At 45.7% G+C, this 16059-nt stretch overlaps 1 protein-coding gene across 1 annotated transcript in view; it reads left to right on the top strand.

Moving 5' to 3' along the window:
• Window positions 1–16059, top strand: part of HDGFL3 (HDGF like 3) — a 34411-nt gene that overhangs the window by 15415 nt on the left and 2937 nt on the right. Inside the window, exons 2-5 of the mRNA XM_065733952.1 lie at window positions 5091–5167; window positions 7764–7902; window positions 9200–9358; window positions 11183–11329. Of these exons, the coding sequence (XP_065590024.1) occupies window positions 5091–5167; window positions 7764–7902; window positions 9200–9358; window positions 11183–11329 (522 nt within the window). The remainder of the gene's footprint in view (window positions 1–5090; window positions 5168–7763; window positions 7903–9199; window positions 9359–11182; window positions 11330–16059) is intronic.

Below are 16059 nucleotides of genomic sequence, written 5' to 3'. Positions count from 1 at the left end.
CTCTGCTTCAAATACTGTGCAGTCCTGGTAAAGGAGAGCAAAATTTTGTAGTCTCCAACCAGCTTTAGTTGGATCATTATTCAGTTCCATACTACAAAATTTGAGTACCAGTTTTTAGGTTGGAGAAGGTTGGATTCTATATATTTTTAATTATCACTTATTATTTAAATTTTAGGATCCTTTGGGGAAAAGGAAGTATTTTTTTACATTTTTACAGAGCAGTATTTTAAACAACAGTTAGCCATGCTGCTGACTCCCAGTAGCATCAGCTATTGAAAAGTATATTAAATCCACGTGAATAAAAATGACGCGTTGTTGAAACACAAAATATCCTATTGTAATAATGTATTCTGAAGAGTATTGCTCTTATCCGTTTAGAGCTTTGCTAATAAGCTAACCAAGGAAGATCAAGCTGCTTGCTTGTGTTGGGCAATAATAAGCAGCTTGAACCACTTTCCAGCAAAAATTCTATAGGCCTTTGCCTGACTGTTGTGCAGGGACTCCAGGGATTTCAGTGGGAGATACAGATCTCTGCAGTGCTTCTGTGTGCTTTTGCCAATCAAAGGCATTTACAGTATGTCAAAACAATCAGTGATTGCTGCTCTGCAGTTTTAGTTTTCTCCTTTTGCAAAAGAAAAGGACTTGCTCTTGTGGTTGCAGTGCCCGCATAAGCATCTCTGCACGCTGCAGTGCAGCTTTCTTGTTTGTGCATGTAGACCTGATAGGTATTTTTGCATACTGTGTGCGTTTTTGTCAGTGTAGGATTGTGTTGGAACATAATGGATCAGGATCTGGGAACTGTTCTCATCCAAGGGCCACCCCGACAGCCTGGAATTCATGCTTCTGACTGGCAGCATATCTGCAGCACGGAGGTTTTGGGTGGCCCTGCTGTCCCCTGCAGTGTCAGGGCACGAACCTGGGTCTGTGCTGGGCAGCGCTGCCCCTGCCTTGCTGCTGCAGTAACGCAAGCCTCTGCGGGGAGCTTCTTTCTGTAGGCACACAGACACGGCTCTGTCAGAGAGACATGTTTCCCATTTTGTGGGGAATGCAGAGCTCTGCAGAGCAGAACACCCAGGAGGGGCTACAGCCCCCTCTGCTCCTGCACCAGCCCTTCCAGGGAGCAGATCCTCCCGCCTTGTCCCACAGGGGATGGTTTGTGGATGGGGAGCCCTGCTGTCCCCAGGGGCAGCTCAGTGCTGGGGCTGTGGGGCTGCAGCTGCAGCCTGTACCCCCTGGCTGAGCCCCTCTGCCCCTGTACACGGCACGAGCAGTGGCAGGACTGCTGAAGCAGACAGAGCGGGCCAGGAGTGCTACCTGAGAGGTCAGCAATTACTCAGCACCACCGAGAGCAACATATTCAAGCTGCTTATACGTCCTAGGCTGCACACCACAATGTAGGCAGGCAGATTTCTTGCTTTCGTGCTGGTAGCCCCTAGCAACAACATTTCATAAAGCCCTGCCCTGGGCTGAGAGGTCCACGCTGCATTTTCTGTTCAGCATTCCTGACCCTAGAAGCCTGGCATTTGTTTACCGAATGAAAAAGCACAGTTACATCTTTAAAGCTCTGCTGCTTGTTTGGCAAACAAACGCTGGGAAGTGCAGCTCTGCTGAGGCTGTGCAAAAAGAAAGCGATTGTGATTCATTAAGCAGATGACAGCAATGGGAGGAAAGGGGATAAAACTCGAAATCTGAAACCACCTGCGTTAATTTTAGCCATAATGGAAGCGGCTGCCCGGGGTGTTGCTGCTGCACGTATCAGATTTGCACGCCGTGCGCTGCTCTCCCCACATCCGTGGCAGCGAGCTGCAGCCTGCTGCTCTGCTCTTTGGATGCACGGTATAGAATCTGTTTGCTCCCTTCCAGCAGCAAAATGCAGCAGCAGCCTGGCTCCCCGACAGACTGATGGTGCAGTCATTAGAGAGGCTTCTGTGACTGCAGCACTGCGCCCCAGCACGGGTGCACTCATCTCTTTTGTTCCCACTTCCCTCACCCGTATGCTCACGCACCCGCACTCTTTCTCTCTCTCCCTCCCTCCCTCTCTCTCTCCCTCCCTCCCTCCCTCCCTCCCTCCCTCCCTCCCTCTCCGCCTTTGATCTTGCTGATATGGGGAAAAATATCAGCTCCAAATCTTCAGCATATTTAACCAAAGCGTCTTGTAGGATGGGAATAATTTGTGAGCGAGTGCAGCAGCAGGGGGCTGCAGTATGGTTGCTTGTACTGCTTGCTTTCCATTACGACAAAACGGCAGCAATCACCAAGGAGTGCTAGGGCTGTTCTGCAGCTAAAGAAGCACTTAGAGCCTCGCCATTCACAGGGGGCTGAGGTGGGGTGCTGGGAACAGTGAGAGTGCACAAGGCTCGCGGCTCCTGCTCCCTCATTTACAGCTGGTGGAAGAGGTCTTCCTGAATGGCGGAGAGGGTCTCGTCCTTCCCTAAATTCCCTGGAGCTTTTGTCACGGATGTAAATGGCTGTAAGATATCGCCACTGCTTCATATTTGACCCCATTATAGTACAAGAGAGATAAGCCTGAGAGCTGGGGGTTTGAGGCAAAGCCAGCAAAGGCAGGAGAAGTCCTGACCTCAGCCACACAGTGGAACATTTGAGTGAAAGCATTATCAGCCTGTCCTTGAGCTGTTTACTGCAGACTGATACTGAGTGTGTATGTGTATGCCAACTTCCACAAGCTTTGAAAAGTTTCTTACGGCTTCCTGTAGTGATACTCAGTCAGAGGGCACTCAGATGAACAAAGGAATATGCTTTGACATGGGGAGCAGGTGAGAGGTGCATGACAAATACGTGTGAGTCCCTTGCCCTGTCTGGTGCTGCTCCTTAGCCAGCAGTGTGAGTTACTGGGAATATGACAAGGGGCTTAACTGCCCTGGGGTGCTGCTTAGGAGAAGATCCTTGCTGCCTTGGAGCTCAGCATCATGTGTGATGTAAGATCCCTGTTCCCTTCTGGTCAGCTTTCCCTGCTAAGCATGTCTTCATTCCTCTGCATTACTGATCATTTACAGCTGCTAGCTTTATTTCCTGAGAAAGCCTTGAAGGGCTGAGGCAGTCACTGGACTGAGCTGTTCTGTAATGCAGCCAGGAGCTGGCTCCACGTTTCAGGCAACCAGAGAGATCCTCTGTCTTGTCCCAGCAGATATTGTTTGTCTCAGTCACAGGAGCCCACGTTTTTCTGGGCTCTTATCTCTGGACATCATCCTTGTCACAACGCACAGGAGGATGGCTGTGGTGCTCAGTCAGTCGAGGTGTATTACCCCAGAGCTTGGTAAACTGCCAGCACAGCCTTTGTTGCTCCAAAGCGTAGCTGCAAGCAGCATGTGATGTGTTGTGGAGTGAGACATATTGTCTCCCTGTCTTGCTATCAGTTTGTAAAGTGAGTTGCAGTGTTTTCCCCTTCATACTTTCTCTCACTGTTACAGTCTAGTAACTGTATTTAAATCATGAATTATTGAGCAAATAATCACGTTATGGGCACTTATTTAAAAACTAATAGTGAATGTCAGAAAATAATGAGTTCTGGAAAAATATCTTTGGCAATCTTTTTCCTGTATATTGCTGGTGATGAAGAAGCCCTCCAGCAGCCTGTTGTGTTGCTTGTGTGCCTTCTTACACATGGCTGAATGAGAACTGAATGCGAGCCTCCATCTCCCAACAACGTGTGTCTTCCCTTTGTGTGCATATGAGTAGTGCATTCTCCTTTTATTTATCAACTCATTAGCTCTGTTAAATAAAAGAGGGGTGCCAGCACAGTGCAGCACCCTGCATCCTGCACTGCTATGGCCCTGGCTGCAGGGCATGGTCTGGAGGTCTCACCCACCCTCAGTTTAGGCATAATTTCAGAGAGTACTCCACTAGCCCTAGAAGATAAGCACCCATTCCTTTTGCAAAGAAGCCCTGTGATGTTCCAAACGTGGTTCTGGTTTCTGTCTCCCACTGGTGTCCTTTCAGCAAGACCAAAAGGACCTGATTTAGTGTCAGAGCTCAGAGTCCTTTGAGAGCTGTGTAGCCAGCAGATGCTTTACAGTGATGGAGAATATCCTGTGAAAACAATCCAATATTTGTTAATCAACATGAATTCAGTGTTTGAGGTCCTTTGGCTGGAATAGAGAATAAAAGCACACGTGGGCCTGGCCTCCTGAGTGAAAACATGCAGGTTGCATCTCCTGGCTGCACTGAAGAGCAGATTTCTTAAGGTATTTCAGCACCTTGCTTTCAGTTCCAGCGACATTTGGCAGGATTCTGTATGCTTAAGTTCAGTCTGAATTGCTTAAGAGCAGGCAGCAAGCCTCTCACCTGCACTGTAGTGTTGCCCTATAGATTTTTAGGTTCACTGGACTCTATCTTCTTAGCCAGAGTTCCCTGGATACTTCATTTTATATGCTCACACACACCCAGAAGCATAATTTCTGGTAAGACAGGCACTCTCTTAGAGTCATGAAGGTTGAAAAAGATCTCCCAGATGATAGAATCACAGAATCATTAAGGTTGGAAAGTCTACCAAGATCACCCAGTCCAACCATCAGCCCATCACCACCATGCCCACATTTGGGCCCTGTGTTACGTAAAGCTGTGCTGTGATTCTGGTTTATGTGGGTAGACACCTGGGCTCTGCTGTTCTGTTGCAAGAGACTGAAAACTTTGAGCTGGACAACATAGAGGGGCAGGGGAATGGCCAAGAGCAGGCACTAGGGCTCCAGGGGATGGGGAGTGCAGAGCTTCTCTGCTGTGCCTCGTGCGTTCCACCCTGGGTGCCACCATCACCACCAGTGTGAGGTGGGCTGGTGTTGCTGCTCTAGTCTCAGAGATGCCATTTGTTCCCCGTTTGTTCTAAGAGTTATTTGGGTGGCCCTGTGAGACATACATTACCCTCCATGCTTCTGTGCCTTCAAGGAGGCAGTATCCAAGTTTAACACTTAAGTTAAGCAGATTTGATTTTTTATTGCCTTCGTGTATTACAATGCTTACGAAATCATCAGAAGTTTGGCTGCCTGTTGGTCTTCTGGTGTCTCTCCAAAGTGTTTCTGTCACTGCCACGGGATCCCACAGTTGGGAGTAATGCTGTGTCTGTTTCTGTCTCACAGATTGATGAACTCCCCGAAGGAGCTGTGAAGCCTCCAGCAAATAAATACCCCATCTTCTTTTTTGGGACTCATGAAACGTAAGTGAACAAATAAGACCTTTTCCATTGAGAATGTCTTCTTCAGCTGAAGTTGCCTCCACTGGTTTTATGGGAACAAATCCTAACTGAAGCTTAGGGGAGACTACAGATAGGTCATATGAGCCTGGCTCGTTTGTGTTAACGTACCAGAGTGAAACCTGGAGGTAGGTGTACATGACAGCAGAGATCGGGCTGTTGTATTCAGACACGTTTGGGTTCCTGCCCTGGATGAGAACTCAGTAGTTGGTAAAATGAAAGGAAGCAGACCCCAGAGTCTCACGCAATCCTCACATAGCTTTGAAATATATGCATTCCTTTGAGATTTGTGCTGGGGATATTGTGGGATGGAGCTCTCACAAGTGATGGAAGAACAGAGCTGGCTGACCTCGCAGGGAGAGAAAGGGATCAGAACAGAGAGGGGAAGTTAGGTCTCATAGTAATTGCTACGAAGTACAGAGTTCCGCACTGTAATTGAACCTGCCTCTCTTCTATTTTAAACAGAATCTGAGACAGCTTTAAAAACATCACCATTTCCATTTGCCATGTCATGTTTACGTTTTAAAGCTTTCCTACTTGCAAGGAACGTGCTTTGGGAAATGCTGAAGAAAAGAAACATGAAAAAATGAAATTCTGATCACATTTTAAACTCAGCTGTAGAGGTTTGAAGATAGATAGATAGATAGATAGATAGATAGATAGATAGATAGATAGATAGATAGATAGATAGACAGATGATTTTTTTTAAGTTTTACAGTTATTCTAGTCTATAATAAGGTCCCCAACTCACGCATCATGTTTCATTTTTAAGACCTTTAAGGATAGTTTCTGCATAATCAAAATCAAAACAGCTTCTAATTAAAATATTTCCTGCTGCTGCTGTAATGACTCAATCTGATGTTTTTACATGTTGTAATGTACTGCTGCTATCACAAAATTAACTGGAAAGAAAGAAAGATAAACAAAAAATAAACCTATGGTGTCTCAAAATCAGGAACCAAAATGAAATCTTAAACATTTTTCTTGAAAACCATTTTGAGAAAAAAAATATCTAACGGCTGTTATTCTGAATGAATGAACCCCAAAGTGCCAATCTCTTTTGTTCTGTACTTCACTGGTCTGTGATCTTACTGCAGCATCTGAAACAGGAAAGGGTTTTGTAGTTATTACTGTAGTAATCGAGGAAGCCTTACTGTTAATAATGAGCTGTAGCTTGCAGCTCCTGAGTTTTATAACAGAGCAGTAGAAACACACTCCCAGTGGCAATGAATGCCTTTCAAAGATGTGGACAAATTTTCAGTGTTTACGTAAAAGACTGTAGAAATATTTCCATACATTACTGATGAGTTAAGTTTCAGTAAGTTTCTCTTTGTTGTTTGTGTTAGAACTGCCTGTGGATGCAGGGCACATCGCTGTGCCTCAGGAACCCGTGTGCACAGATAGGCAGCTTCTGCACCCGTGGTGTTAGGAGAACAACTGAGTTGCATGGGATGGGCTCCCAGACCCTGTGCTAACAGAGAGCACAGAGTTAGCTGCAATTGCAGACACCATCAGGAAAGCAGGGCAATGATTGTAGCGTAGGACAATGTGACTTCTTCGGCTCTGGTCACTGGTGACAGAATCTTCCACGTGGGAATGAAGTACTGTGTTGTTTTTAACTTCACTGATTTTAATGTAATTGATGGTAGCTCTCCTTGTACTGCGATACAGAGCATACCAGATACTGAGAGCTAAAGAAAGTGGTGCTTTCTTCAGTTTTATACAAGAACTTAGAATTGGGCTGTAAATTAAGTAAAGTGGGATAAACGTCTTTCTGTTTTTTTTACCTGCACTGTGGTGTCTGTACCTAAAGTTAGTTGATACAGCGTGTGGCTGACACACAGCAGCACAGCACAAACTCTTCCTTTGCTGAGCTGTCTGAAAAACAACTTGGCCACAAGCACCCTGTGTGTCTCATTGTTTCCTTGTATTACTCATCTGCCTATACTCACCCATTGTTTCTTCTTATAAGAAATTATAAGATTTTTGGGAAAGAGAACATTTTTATTGTGTTTGCACAGAACTTAGCACATGGGGGGCTTATGCCATGGGAGAAGCTGCCAGACTTACAGGCAGTATAGATAATGATAAATGCCTCTGCTTTTTCTGTACAAGGGGTACGGTTTTGCCCCTGAGTTCTAGGCATTCCTTAAATGCTTTAACTTTTCATGCAGTATTATCTTTAGGCCTTTCTGGAATTGTAACACGTAGGATTGGAGGTTTGGTCCCTTGCTATTGCAGGCAATTACATCATATAATCCCTTTCATAAACTGTTCAAGTGCCAGTTCTCAGCATCAGTTAATATAATAAATGAGACTCAGTTTAGTTGTTTCTTGAGAGACACAGCGGGATTTCGCAACATCGAACCTGGGGATGGTGAGCCAGTCCATGAAACCAGACTCACAGCAGTAACCCAGAGCCAGGGAGTAGATAAATAAATAAAATGAGAAACAAAAAAATGAGAAGAAGAATAAGAAAAACAATTATGCTGTTAATGTTTTTAATTTGAACACAAGGAGGCTAAGTCCTTTTTTTTCTGTTGCCTTTGTTAAAATGCAGTGCATTCCTGGGGCCCAAAGACCTTTTCCCATATAAAGAATATAAAGATAAGTTTGGGAAGTCTAACAAACGAAAAGGATTTAATGAAGGCCTGTGGGAAATAGAAAACAACCCTGGAGTAAAGTTTACTGGATATCAGGTAAATGAGTTTCACTTCTATTCCTCCTTATCTTTCTTATTTTCTTCTTTGTAGACTTCTTATCTATGTAAACGTTGTATGAGTGATGATGGTGAGTCCTGGTTTTGCTGGAGCTAGAAAGTTTCACAGCTGGCAATTGGAGCAATATAAAGACAGCTGCTGTCCTGCACACTGTGACAAACGGAGCTTTAATTGTGCTGCAGAGCTCTTTGTTTTCTCTGATATTCTGAGGTGGTGAAGGGGAATATTCTGCAGCACATTTAGATGAATTAAAAATGGAAAGTTTTATTTGCTCCCCTACAAAAACAACATCTTTCTGTTGTTTATTTTTATATCTGTGTATTTTACACAGACCTTGAGATTATGGCACTTTAGTTTTTTACATTGGTCATACACATCAGATAGGATACCACTGTTAGCATCGGTAGGGGTGAGGAGGCAGTTTGGGGCTGCTGTTACCAGACAGTACCTGCTGTGCAACAGCTCTCCCTGTTGGATGTCAGGAGGAAAAAGTCAGTGCAGCTCGGGAGGGAGGGAGAAGAGCAGTCAGTGGGCTGCGTAAAGCCAGAGAACTTTTCTCATTAAAAATGGGCTCCTTTGAAGGTAGAAATCACCTCCAGAAGATGGTGGACGCCTGTTACATTATTAGCACAAACCCTTACAAACCAGAGGGATGGACCACCTGCAGACAAGCTGCTGCCCCTCTCTGTTCCTGTTTCATGTTTTCAGCCCTACAGATGTATTGCATACACTCGGGGATTTAAAACAAATCTAGCAAATAGACTGCGGGAGATGGGCTGTCAGAGAGCTCTCAGCCTTCTGGCCAGTGTTTGCTTTTCACTAATATAGAGGTCTTGCCCCTTGGGGAGCCTGTAAGAGCCATCTTTTCTCCTGAATAAGTCTCCCCTATATACAGCCAAAATCTTGAGGTTTCCATAGCTTTGCCCAAAGTAGAACTCATCAGATCTCTCCACGGCACGGCCCTGAGTTCTCCAGCCCATGCACTTTTGTTGTCAGATCAGTTTCTGTGTAAATCATTCAGAATATGCCATCCCAGGATCTGCATCTCATAACCGTTTTCAAGTGGTGGTTGAGAAAACTGCCTTTACATACAGCTGTTTTTCTTGGTAACTGCAAGAATATCCCGAGCTCTTCCTGTCTAGAACAATTAAAGTGGGAGCTCTCTATTACTAGGGCTTTCTGTTAATTCAGAACAGCAATTACAAAACAGACTGTGATGATGTTTTGGTTATTTATATTAGTATTGTTATTCTTTGTCACTGTTGTTACTTTAAAGGCGATTCAGCAACAGAGCTCATCAGAAACTGAGGGAGAAGGAGGAAATACAGCAGATGCCAGCAGTGAGGAGGAAGGTGATCGGGTAGAAGAGGATGGAAAAGGCAAAAGAAAGAATGAAAAAGCAGGCTCAAAACGAAAAAAATCCTACACTTCAAAGGTTATCTTCTGAGTTTGTCCATTGTTACCCATGTGCATTTATAAGCAAGATGTCATGCACCTCGTGGCAATCTGTCCTTCTTTCTTTAGCATTTTAATTCTAGTGCCATAATCACAGTGTTCAAATGAGACAGGGAAAGGGCTCTTGCTGTTTGAGACAGCCTTGTTAATAAAGCAGTTTAAATACTCTGCCCTGTTCTTGTTCATAGGTTCATAGGTACAGTAGGTTGGAAAGGACCTACAAGATCATCTAGTCCAACCATCCTCCTAACACCATGCTTTGAGAAGATGTATGGAAAGACTTCAGAAAGGCTGGAAAGAAAATTCATGCAAAGTTAGCCAGAGGTTCTCAGTTTTCAAAGAGTTGAGGAGTTTGATACATTTAGATAAGCATTTCCCCATAAAGAGCAATTTAAATGCTATGAGAGTGTGCCTCTTGCAAAATGTGATCTGAGGTTTGGTCCTTGACTAGGAGAATTCAAGCTTACTGCTCCTGTTTTGGAGGTATGTGACTGTCCCAGAAACTGTAGTAGAAGATAGCGTAGGGTCAGGTGTGCTCAGCTTCCCCTGTTGTAGCTGTCTGTAAAATACCTGAATACAGAAAACAACAGAATGGGAGTGAGGAAAAGCTGTTCAGGTTGCCCAGAGAGGTGGTGGGTGCCCCGTCCCCAGAGATACTCCAGGTCAGGCAGGACAGGGCTCTGAGCACCTGACCAGATGCAGCTGTCCCTGTTCAGTACAGAGGAATTGGGCAAGATGACTTTTAAGGGTCCCTCCCCACTCAAACCGTTCTTTGATTCTACAATTCTAAGAAGTAATTCTGTAAGAGGTAGGATAATTAATTACTTTCATTCTAGTGCTTGCCTGCCTACCCTGTGAATATCTAAGTAACAGCACAGATGTCTCAGAGGGCCTTATAATGCCTGGCCAATGTAATCACCTGTGTAGGTGACAACTTTGGGTTGAAATGCATTCTTCTCTTGACACCTGTGTGAATGAGAGCAAAGTTGTAGGCACTTCCTCCAGTTCTGTGCCCGCTTCCACATCTGTCCTTTGCTTAAGAAATTGTTGAAGTTCTGGCAGTCACATTCATTCACATTCATGTTATTCTTCTGAAAGTGAAAAATAATTGAATTGAAAAGGAGCGAGCAAACAATATGATCCAGGCTTAATTTGGGGAGGAGCAGGGGCTTTTGTGGTTCATCTGCTGAACAAAATGCTTTAAGTAATTTCACCCTCTTTGTGTGTTTTACATTAGGAATTCAGGTCTGGTCTACCATCTTCTCTCCAGAAGACTCTGGGCAAACAGAGGATTAGCAAAATGGTGGCTTAATGCCACAATTTATCCTTTTGTACTGTGGAATTGCATAACATAAAGGGAGCAGGAAAGATATATTGGTTCCACATGGCTTTAATGTTAATTTATTAAAGCTGACAGCACTAAAAAAAATATGGAAAGCAGTTCTGCTAATGTTATTCTCATTTTACATCTCTGTGTTTAATCAAAACTTTTGTCAAGCTGGCACCATCTGTTTCATTAACTGACAAAACCTACAGGTGACCCAACGCTAATACCCATCTCCTGTTACTGTGTCTGTCTTACAGCCAGCTGTGCTGCCAACCTGTGTTGAACACAGAATAGCTTTTTTGCTTCGCTGATGTCAGTAACTCCAACTGCTTTTCACCCCACGTATCCTCCCCACTATATACCTTGAACAGAGAATCACATGATCAGGCAGATCTCCGTTGCAGATACATTGCAGAAGTGTCTTTCTAAGGCTGGAGTTCAGTTTTTGCTTCATAACTTTGTTGTTGATCATTTTAGAAATCCTCCAAGCAGTCACGGAAATCTCCTGGAGATGAAGATGATAAGGACTGCAAAGAGGAAGAAAATAAGAGCAGCTCTGATGCTGGGGACGCAGGCAACGACACAAGAAACACTTCTTCAGATTTGCAGAAAACCAGTGAAGGGGTAATCTTTCATTAATAGAATTCTCTTTACATACAATTTGCTCCCAGAGGCCTCTAAAGTTAGGAGTGAAAGGCATTGTGTCACAGTGACCTGTGCATACCACGTGCAGATCCTTCTGCATTGTATTGCAGCAGTCAGAATGTGCCCAGAACAGAAACATGGGGCTGGTCCCTCTACTGACCCAAATTTTGCCCCAGGGAAATGATTGAATGAGAAAAGATACTATAAGCACTATTTTTGTTCCAACACTTGTGTGGATGTCAGCTGAGAGTCACTCCTGAAAACCACGAGCTTCAATGATGCAAAACTGATGTGAAAGCAGAATCAGACTGTTGGCACAATGCATTTTGCCCCACTGAACACTGGAGCCTGCTTATCCTTTCACACTTGCTTAAAAGCTGTTCAATCCCACAGACTTCTTTAGAGTTCATGAGCATTTCTGTGCACCTTATAATCTCTGCATTGTGCAGAGTTTAGGGCAGAACCTGCCTTGGGATACAAGGAGAGGGTGTACAGTCTACCATTCGCAACAGCATATATATAATTTTTTTTTAATGTATATATAATTATTTATAATGTATATATCATTGTATGCAGCTTCAAACACTCTCCTTGTGTGTTTATGTCAGCCGTGCATTAGTGTCAGTATTATTTTGTCGTGACCACGGCAACAGAGAGGAAGGCTGCTGCACAGGGGATTGGCGTGGGGGTTGGCTAGTGGTCCCTGTACCAACCAGCACCACTTCTGTGCTTTGGAGCAACACAAGGCTCTGTGCTCCAGCACTTACTGCTCCTCTCAGAACGGGGGTGCGATGCGTTGGCTGTGTTCTGGCCAGAGAACACTGTGGCACCTTCCTGTCTTCAAAGAGGTATTTGTGTGAAGAAAGATGTCTGTAGTGGCTGTCTGAGCTGACGAGAGGTTCAGGAGGGTCCCCTTTGTTTCCCACATCTGTAGCAGTGACAGAATAGCTGTGAACTTCAGGCATGTTCTGTGTAAGAACCAAATGCTTCCTGAGTTAGGTCAGCCACAGATTGAGTGGCTGAGAAGTCCCTCAGTGCTCTGGCTCTGTGCCTGGGGATATTCATATAGCTCTCCCTCCATACGTGGTTCCTTGTCACTGCTGGGAGGTAGAGCCCAGCGTGCCAGAACACCATGCTGCTCTGCAGTGCTTTCCAGACTGCAGATATTTCAGTGCTGAAGCAGTCACAGTCGCTGTCCTTTCCTGCCAGCACCTCCGGAGCAGTGACACTCACAGCAAACACTGCCGGACCCACACGAGGAGCTGTGCCACAGCCCCAGCACTCTGGCCAACCCCACACAGGAGCAGCTGGTCTTTATCTGGAGCTCGGACACTTCAGGGCCAGGGTTCAGTACTGTGGCTCGCAGCCATGAATTCAGAAGTACATCCAGGCTGAATTAAAACAGGATCGTTCTGGGCTTGTGAAGAAAGCATTGGCCTGAGAAGGTGGGAGGCAAATGAATGAGTCCAGGCTCTTCTCAGTGCTGCACAGTGGTAGGACAAGGAGCAATGGTCTAAAACTTGAACACTGGAAGTTCCATGCAAACGTGCAGAAGAACCTTACAGTTCAGGTGATGGAGCACTGGAACAGACTGCCCAGAGAGGGGGTGCAGTCTCCTTCTGTGGAGATATTTAAGACCCATCTGGACACTGACCTGTGTGACCTACTGCAGGGAACCTGCTTTAGCAGGGGATTGGACTCCGTGATCTCTTGAGATCCCTTCCAAGCGCTGCAACTCTGTGAAGATGGCAGCATGAGCCCTCCAGCCCGAGGGGCTCATCCACCATCAGATGGCGCCAAGAGCAAGCAAACAAGGACGGGGGTGCAGGCAAAAGGCTTGCAGAAGGAATCAGTAAGGAAAAAGGATGAGTTTGTGGCTCTGGTCTTGAGCAGAGAGCTGCTTCCTTCTGCTGGTTACACTGCCAGGGCTGGCAGCTCGGGAGATGCTGCTCAGCTGGAGCTGTGGGGACGTGGAGCCCTCCTGGGATCTGCCCGCACAGGGGCTGAGGGCTGTGAGCAGGTCTTGTCTTCCTAAGGGCGAGGGAGTTGTCATGTTTGCTAAGGCCTGGCCTCCAGCTGTGGGCTGTCCCTCTCTCTGGGTCAGGTGAGCTCTGTGTCTCAGGTACTCCTGTCCCCTCAGTGTCCTGGGGATCTTGCTGAAGGGTTAATGAGCCAAAGGATTGCAGTTGTGCCTTCACCTGCACTTTGTTAATGAAATGCCTCCTCCAGGTGGCAGAGGAAAGCTCAGAAGCGGCAGTGATGGCTGCCCAAAGACTCAAAGCTCAGAGCAAATAAAAGCACTTCCAATACTGTGATGATTTTTCTTTCAGCCAATTTCATACTTTTCAAGGGCTCAGCTCATTATGTTTTTTATCCCTGGGGTTGACAGAACTGCTTCTTTCTTTGTCTCTTCTTTTCTTTTAGTTTCTCTCCCATCCTTGAGGTCTGCAGACACTCCTCAGAGATGTGGGCGGCCCCGTGCCCAGCTGTAATTGCACCCACCACCACTGCCTGCAGCTCAGGCTCTTGCCCTCACTGCAGTGTTTGTCCTGTTCCCTCAACAGAAAGACACAAAGTTTTACTGTCTAATATTAGTCAACTAACCATACACAAAGAATGGCAGCCCTCCCCTAGAGCTTTTTCAGTCAAGATACAGACCCCCATGACAGTCCTCTGCAGATGAATGGTGCTGGCTTTTCTTCAGCACCCCACACACAGAATATTCCCATGGAAAGGGATCCACAGCTCCGTATTGCTTCCTTCACAGGGCACAGCATTAGCTCGCAGATCAGTGAATTCATGGCAACATATTTCCACAGTCAAATCTCTTGTGATGGTTGGTTCTTGGCTGGTGTACCTCTGAACTGATCAATTGTTTTTACTTTCACTGCTCTGGACACCCGTGTAATGACCCAGGCTGTAGTCTCTAACCCAAAACGAAGTATTTGACTGTTAAGCTCAGCACAGAGGGGTTGTTCTTTCTTTAGACATTTACTGTTTTGTTTGCTAGTCCAGATACTGGCTTGGTAAGTGAGGTGTGTTGGTGCATGCCCGCCTAAGGCTGTGTAAGGATGTCCACAGCTGCTTTTCAGGAGGTGAATTATTTTACTCAGTCTTTGAAAAATGTTAGATTTGTTGGAAATTAAATATGCCTATTGTTTGGTTTGGGTTTTTGCTCCTGCTACAGCCAGAATATTGAAGTGGGATAAAGGCCTCTGATCTTTTTACTCACGCCAACAATCGGTTACTAACATGCGAGGCGGTGGATCTATTTGTGGAGGCAACTGCTTGCCAACATAAATAAGGGGATCAAAATCTGCTCCAAAATTACTGCCATCTGATACTATTGCAATTAGGAGAACACATTTAAAACAACCTGTGTCCAAGACATATTTTTTGTTGTGATGTTCCTGTGGGGTAGCAACAATTCCGTTCACTGTTTTAAAAGAGAGGCGGTATGGCCACACCGGCCTGACAAACACAGGCTCACTGTGGCTTTCTGATGTGGTTTTGAGCTATTTACTTTGGCTCTTCCTTTTCTTTACTTCCCAAGAATAACGTGGGCCAGCACAGCAGCTTTGGGGTTTTATCAGCATTAAACGCACTGCATTTAGGGCTCTACTCAGTGTAAAAGCATTACGTGGGCATTCTGCCAGGGAACTGAAATAGAATGCATGCTGCTTTTAAGCAAGTGAAAATCTGCACCTCCAAAAGAGATAACTTTGGTAAAAACGCACAGTAAAGATTTCTGAGCAAAAATGAAATAGTGTGAGGCTGACAGGCACTGCTGTAAAGGTGTGCAGTATCTGCTGCCTGCGTGCAGCTCCAGAGAGCAGCACTGCTCAGTGAGGCAATGGGAGGCAGCTCAGGAGAAACGTGAATGGTGGAATGCAAGCTGAGCTTCAGGCAGCTGCTATAGATGAAATGTACTCTGCATCTCTGTCTGCATTGAATCTTGTAATTGTTTTGACCTCAAACCAACATGGAATAACAGTGATCATGAAGAGCAAGTAAATAATTATCCTTCTGCCCATCCAGTGAGAGAACAGGATGGCTGAGTTGCCACGTACTGCTAAAGACAGAAAAAAAAAGTAAATTTGGGTTTTTATTTCTGTTCTCTGCTATCTTTATGCTCAGCCCTTCTGTTATAGCTCCAGGTTCAGTTTTATTGATGGCTGAAGCCTCTTGCTTGCATCATCCAGGTTCTGTGCTGTTTCTTCTGCGTGCAGCAGCACAGGCCAGTGCAGCACACTTTGCACTGCACCTCACAGGGAAGCTAAGCGGGGTGCTCAAGGGGATTTGTTTCTGGAGAGAACTGAAACCATGGAGACCGTGGCAGCTGCTCAGCTGTGCCTCATCCTCGTTCAGCAGCTGACATGAGAGCCTGGCAGTCGTGCTGCCCTGCTGGATGAAGGAGCTAGGAGAGATCCAGGTACACCCGTGCAGCCACACATCCCATGGGCTGTGTGTGTGTGGGGAGCAGCACTGCTGGCTGCTGGGGCAGCTGGGAGCGTGCATGGGACACACTGTGTGTGTCATGATGGAAGAGAATGCTGCAGATGGCTCAAGTCCCACAGCGTGGTTTGTGTACCTGGCTCTTTGTGCTCCCTCCTGGGCTGCACCATGGCCCAACAGACACATCAGTGAGACAGTGGGGAGTGGAACTGTTCATCTTTGCAGCACACCATGTGAGCAGGGTGCTACCCAGC

The sequence above is a fragment of the Cyrtonyx montezumae genome, unplaced genomic scaffold, assembly GCF_038088225.1.
Source record: "Cyrtonyx montezumae isolate F1298 unplaced genomic scaffold, pur_monq_1.0 scaffold_17, whole genome shotgun sequence".
Taxonomy (NCBI): domain Eukaryota; kingdom Metazoa; phylum Chordata; class Aves; order Galliformes; family Odontophoridae; genus Cyrtonyx; species Cyrtonyx montezumae.
This window is presented reverse-complemented; position numbering and strand designations above follow the sequence as displayed.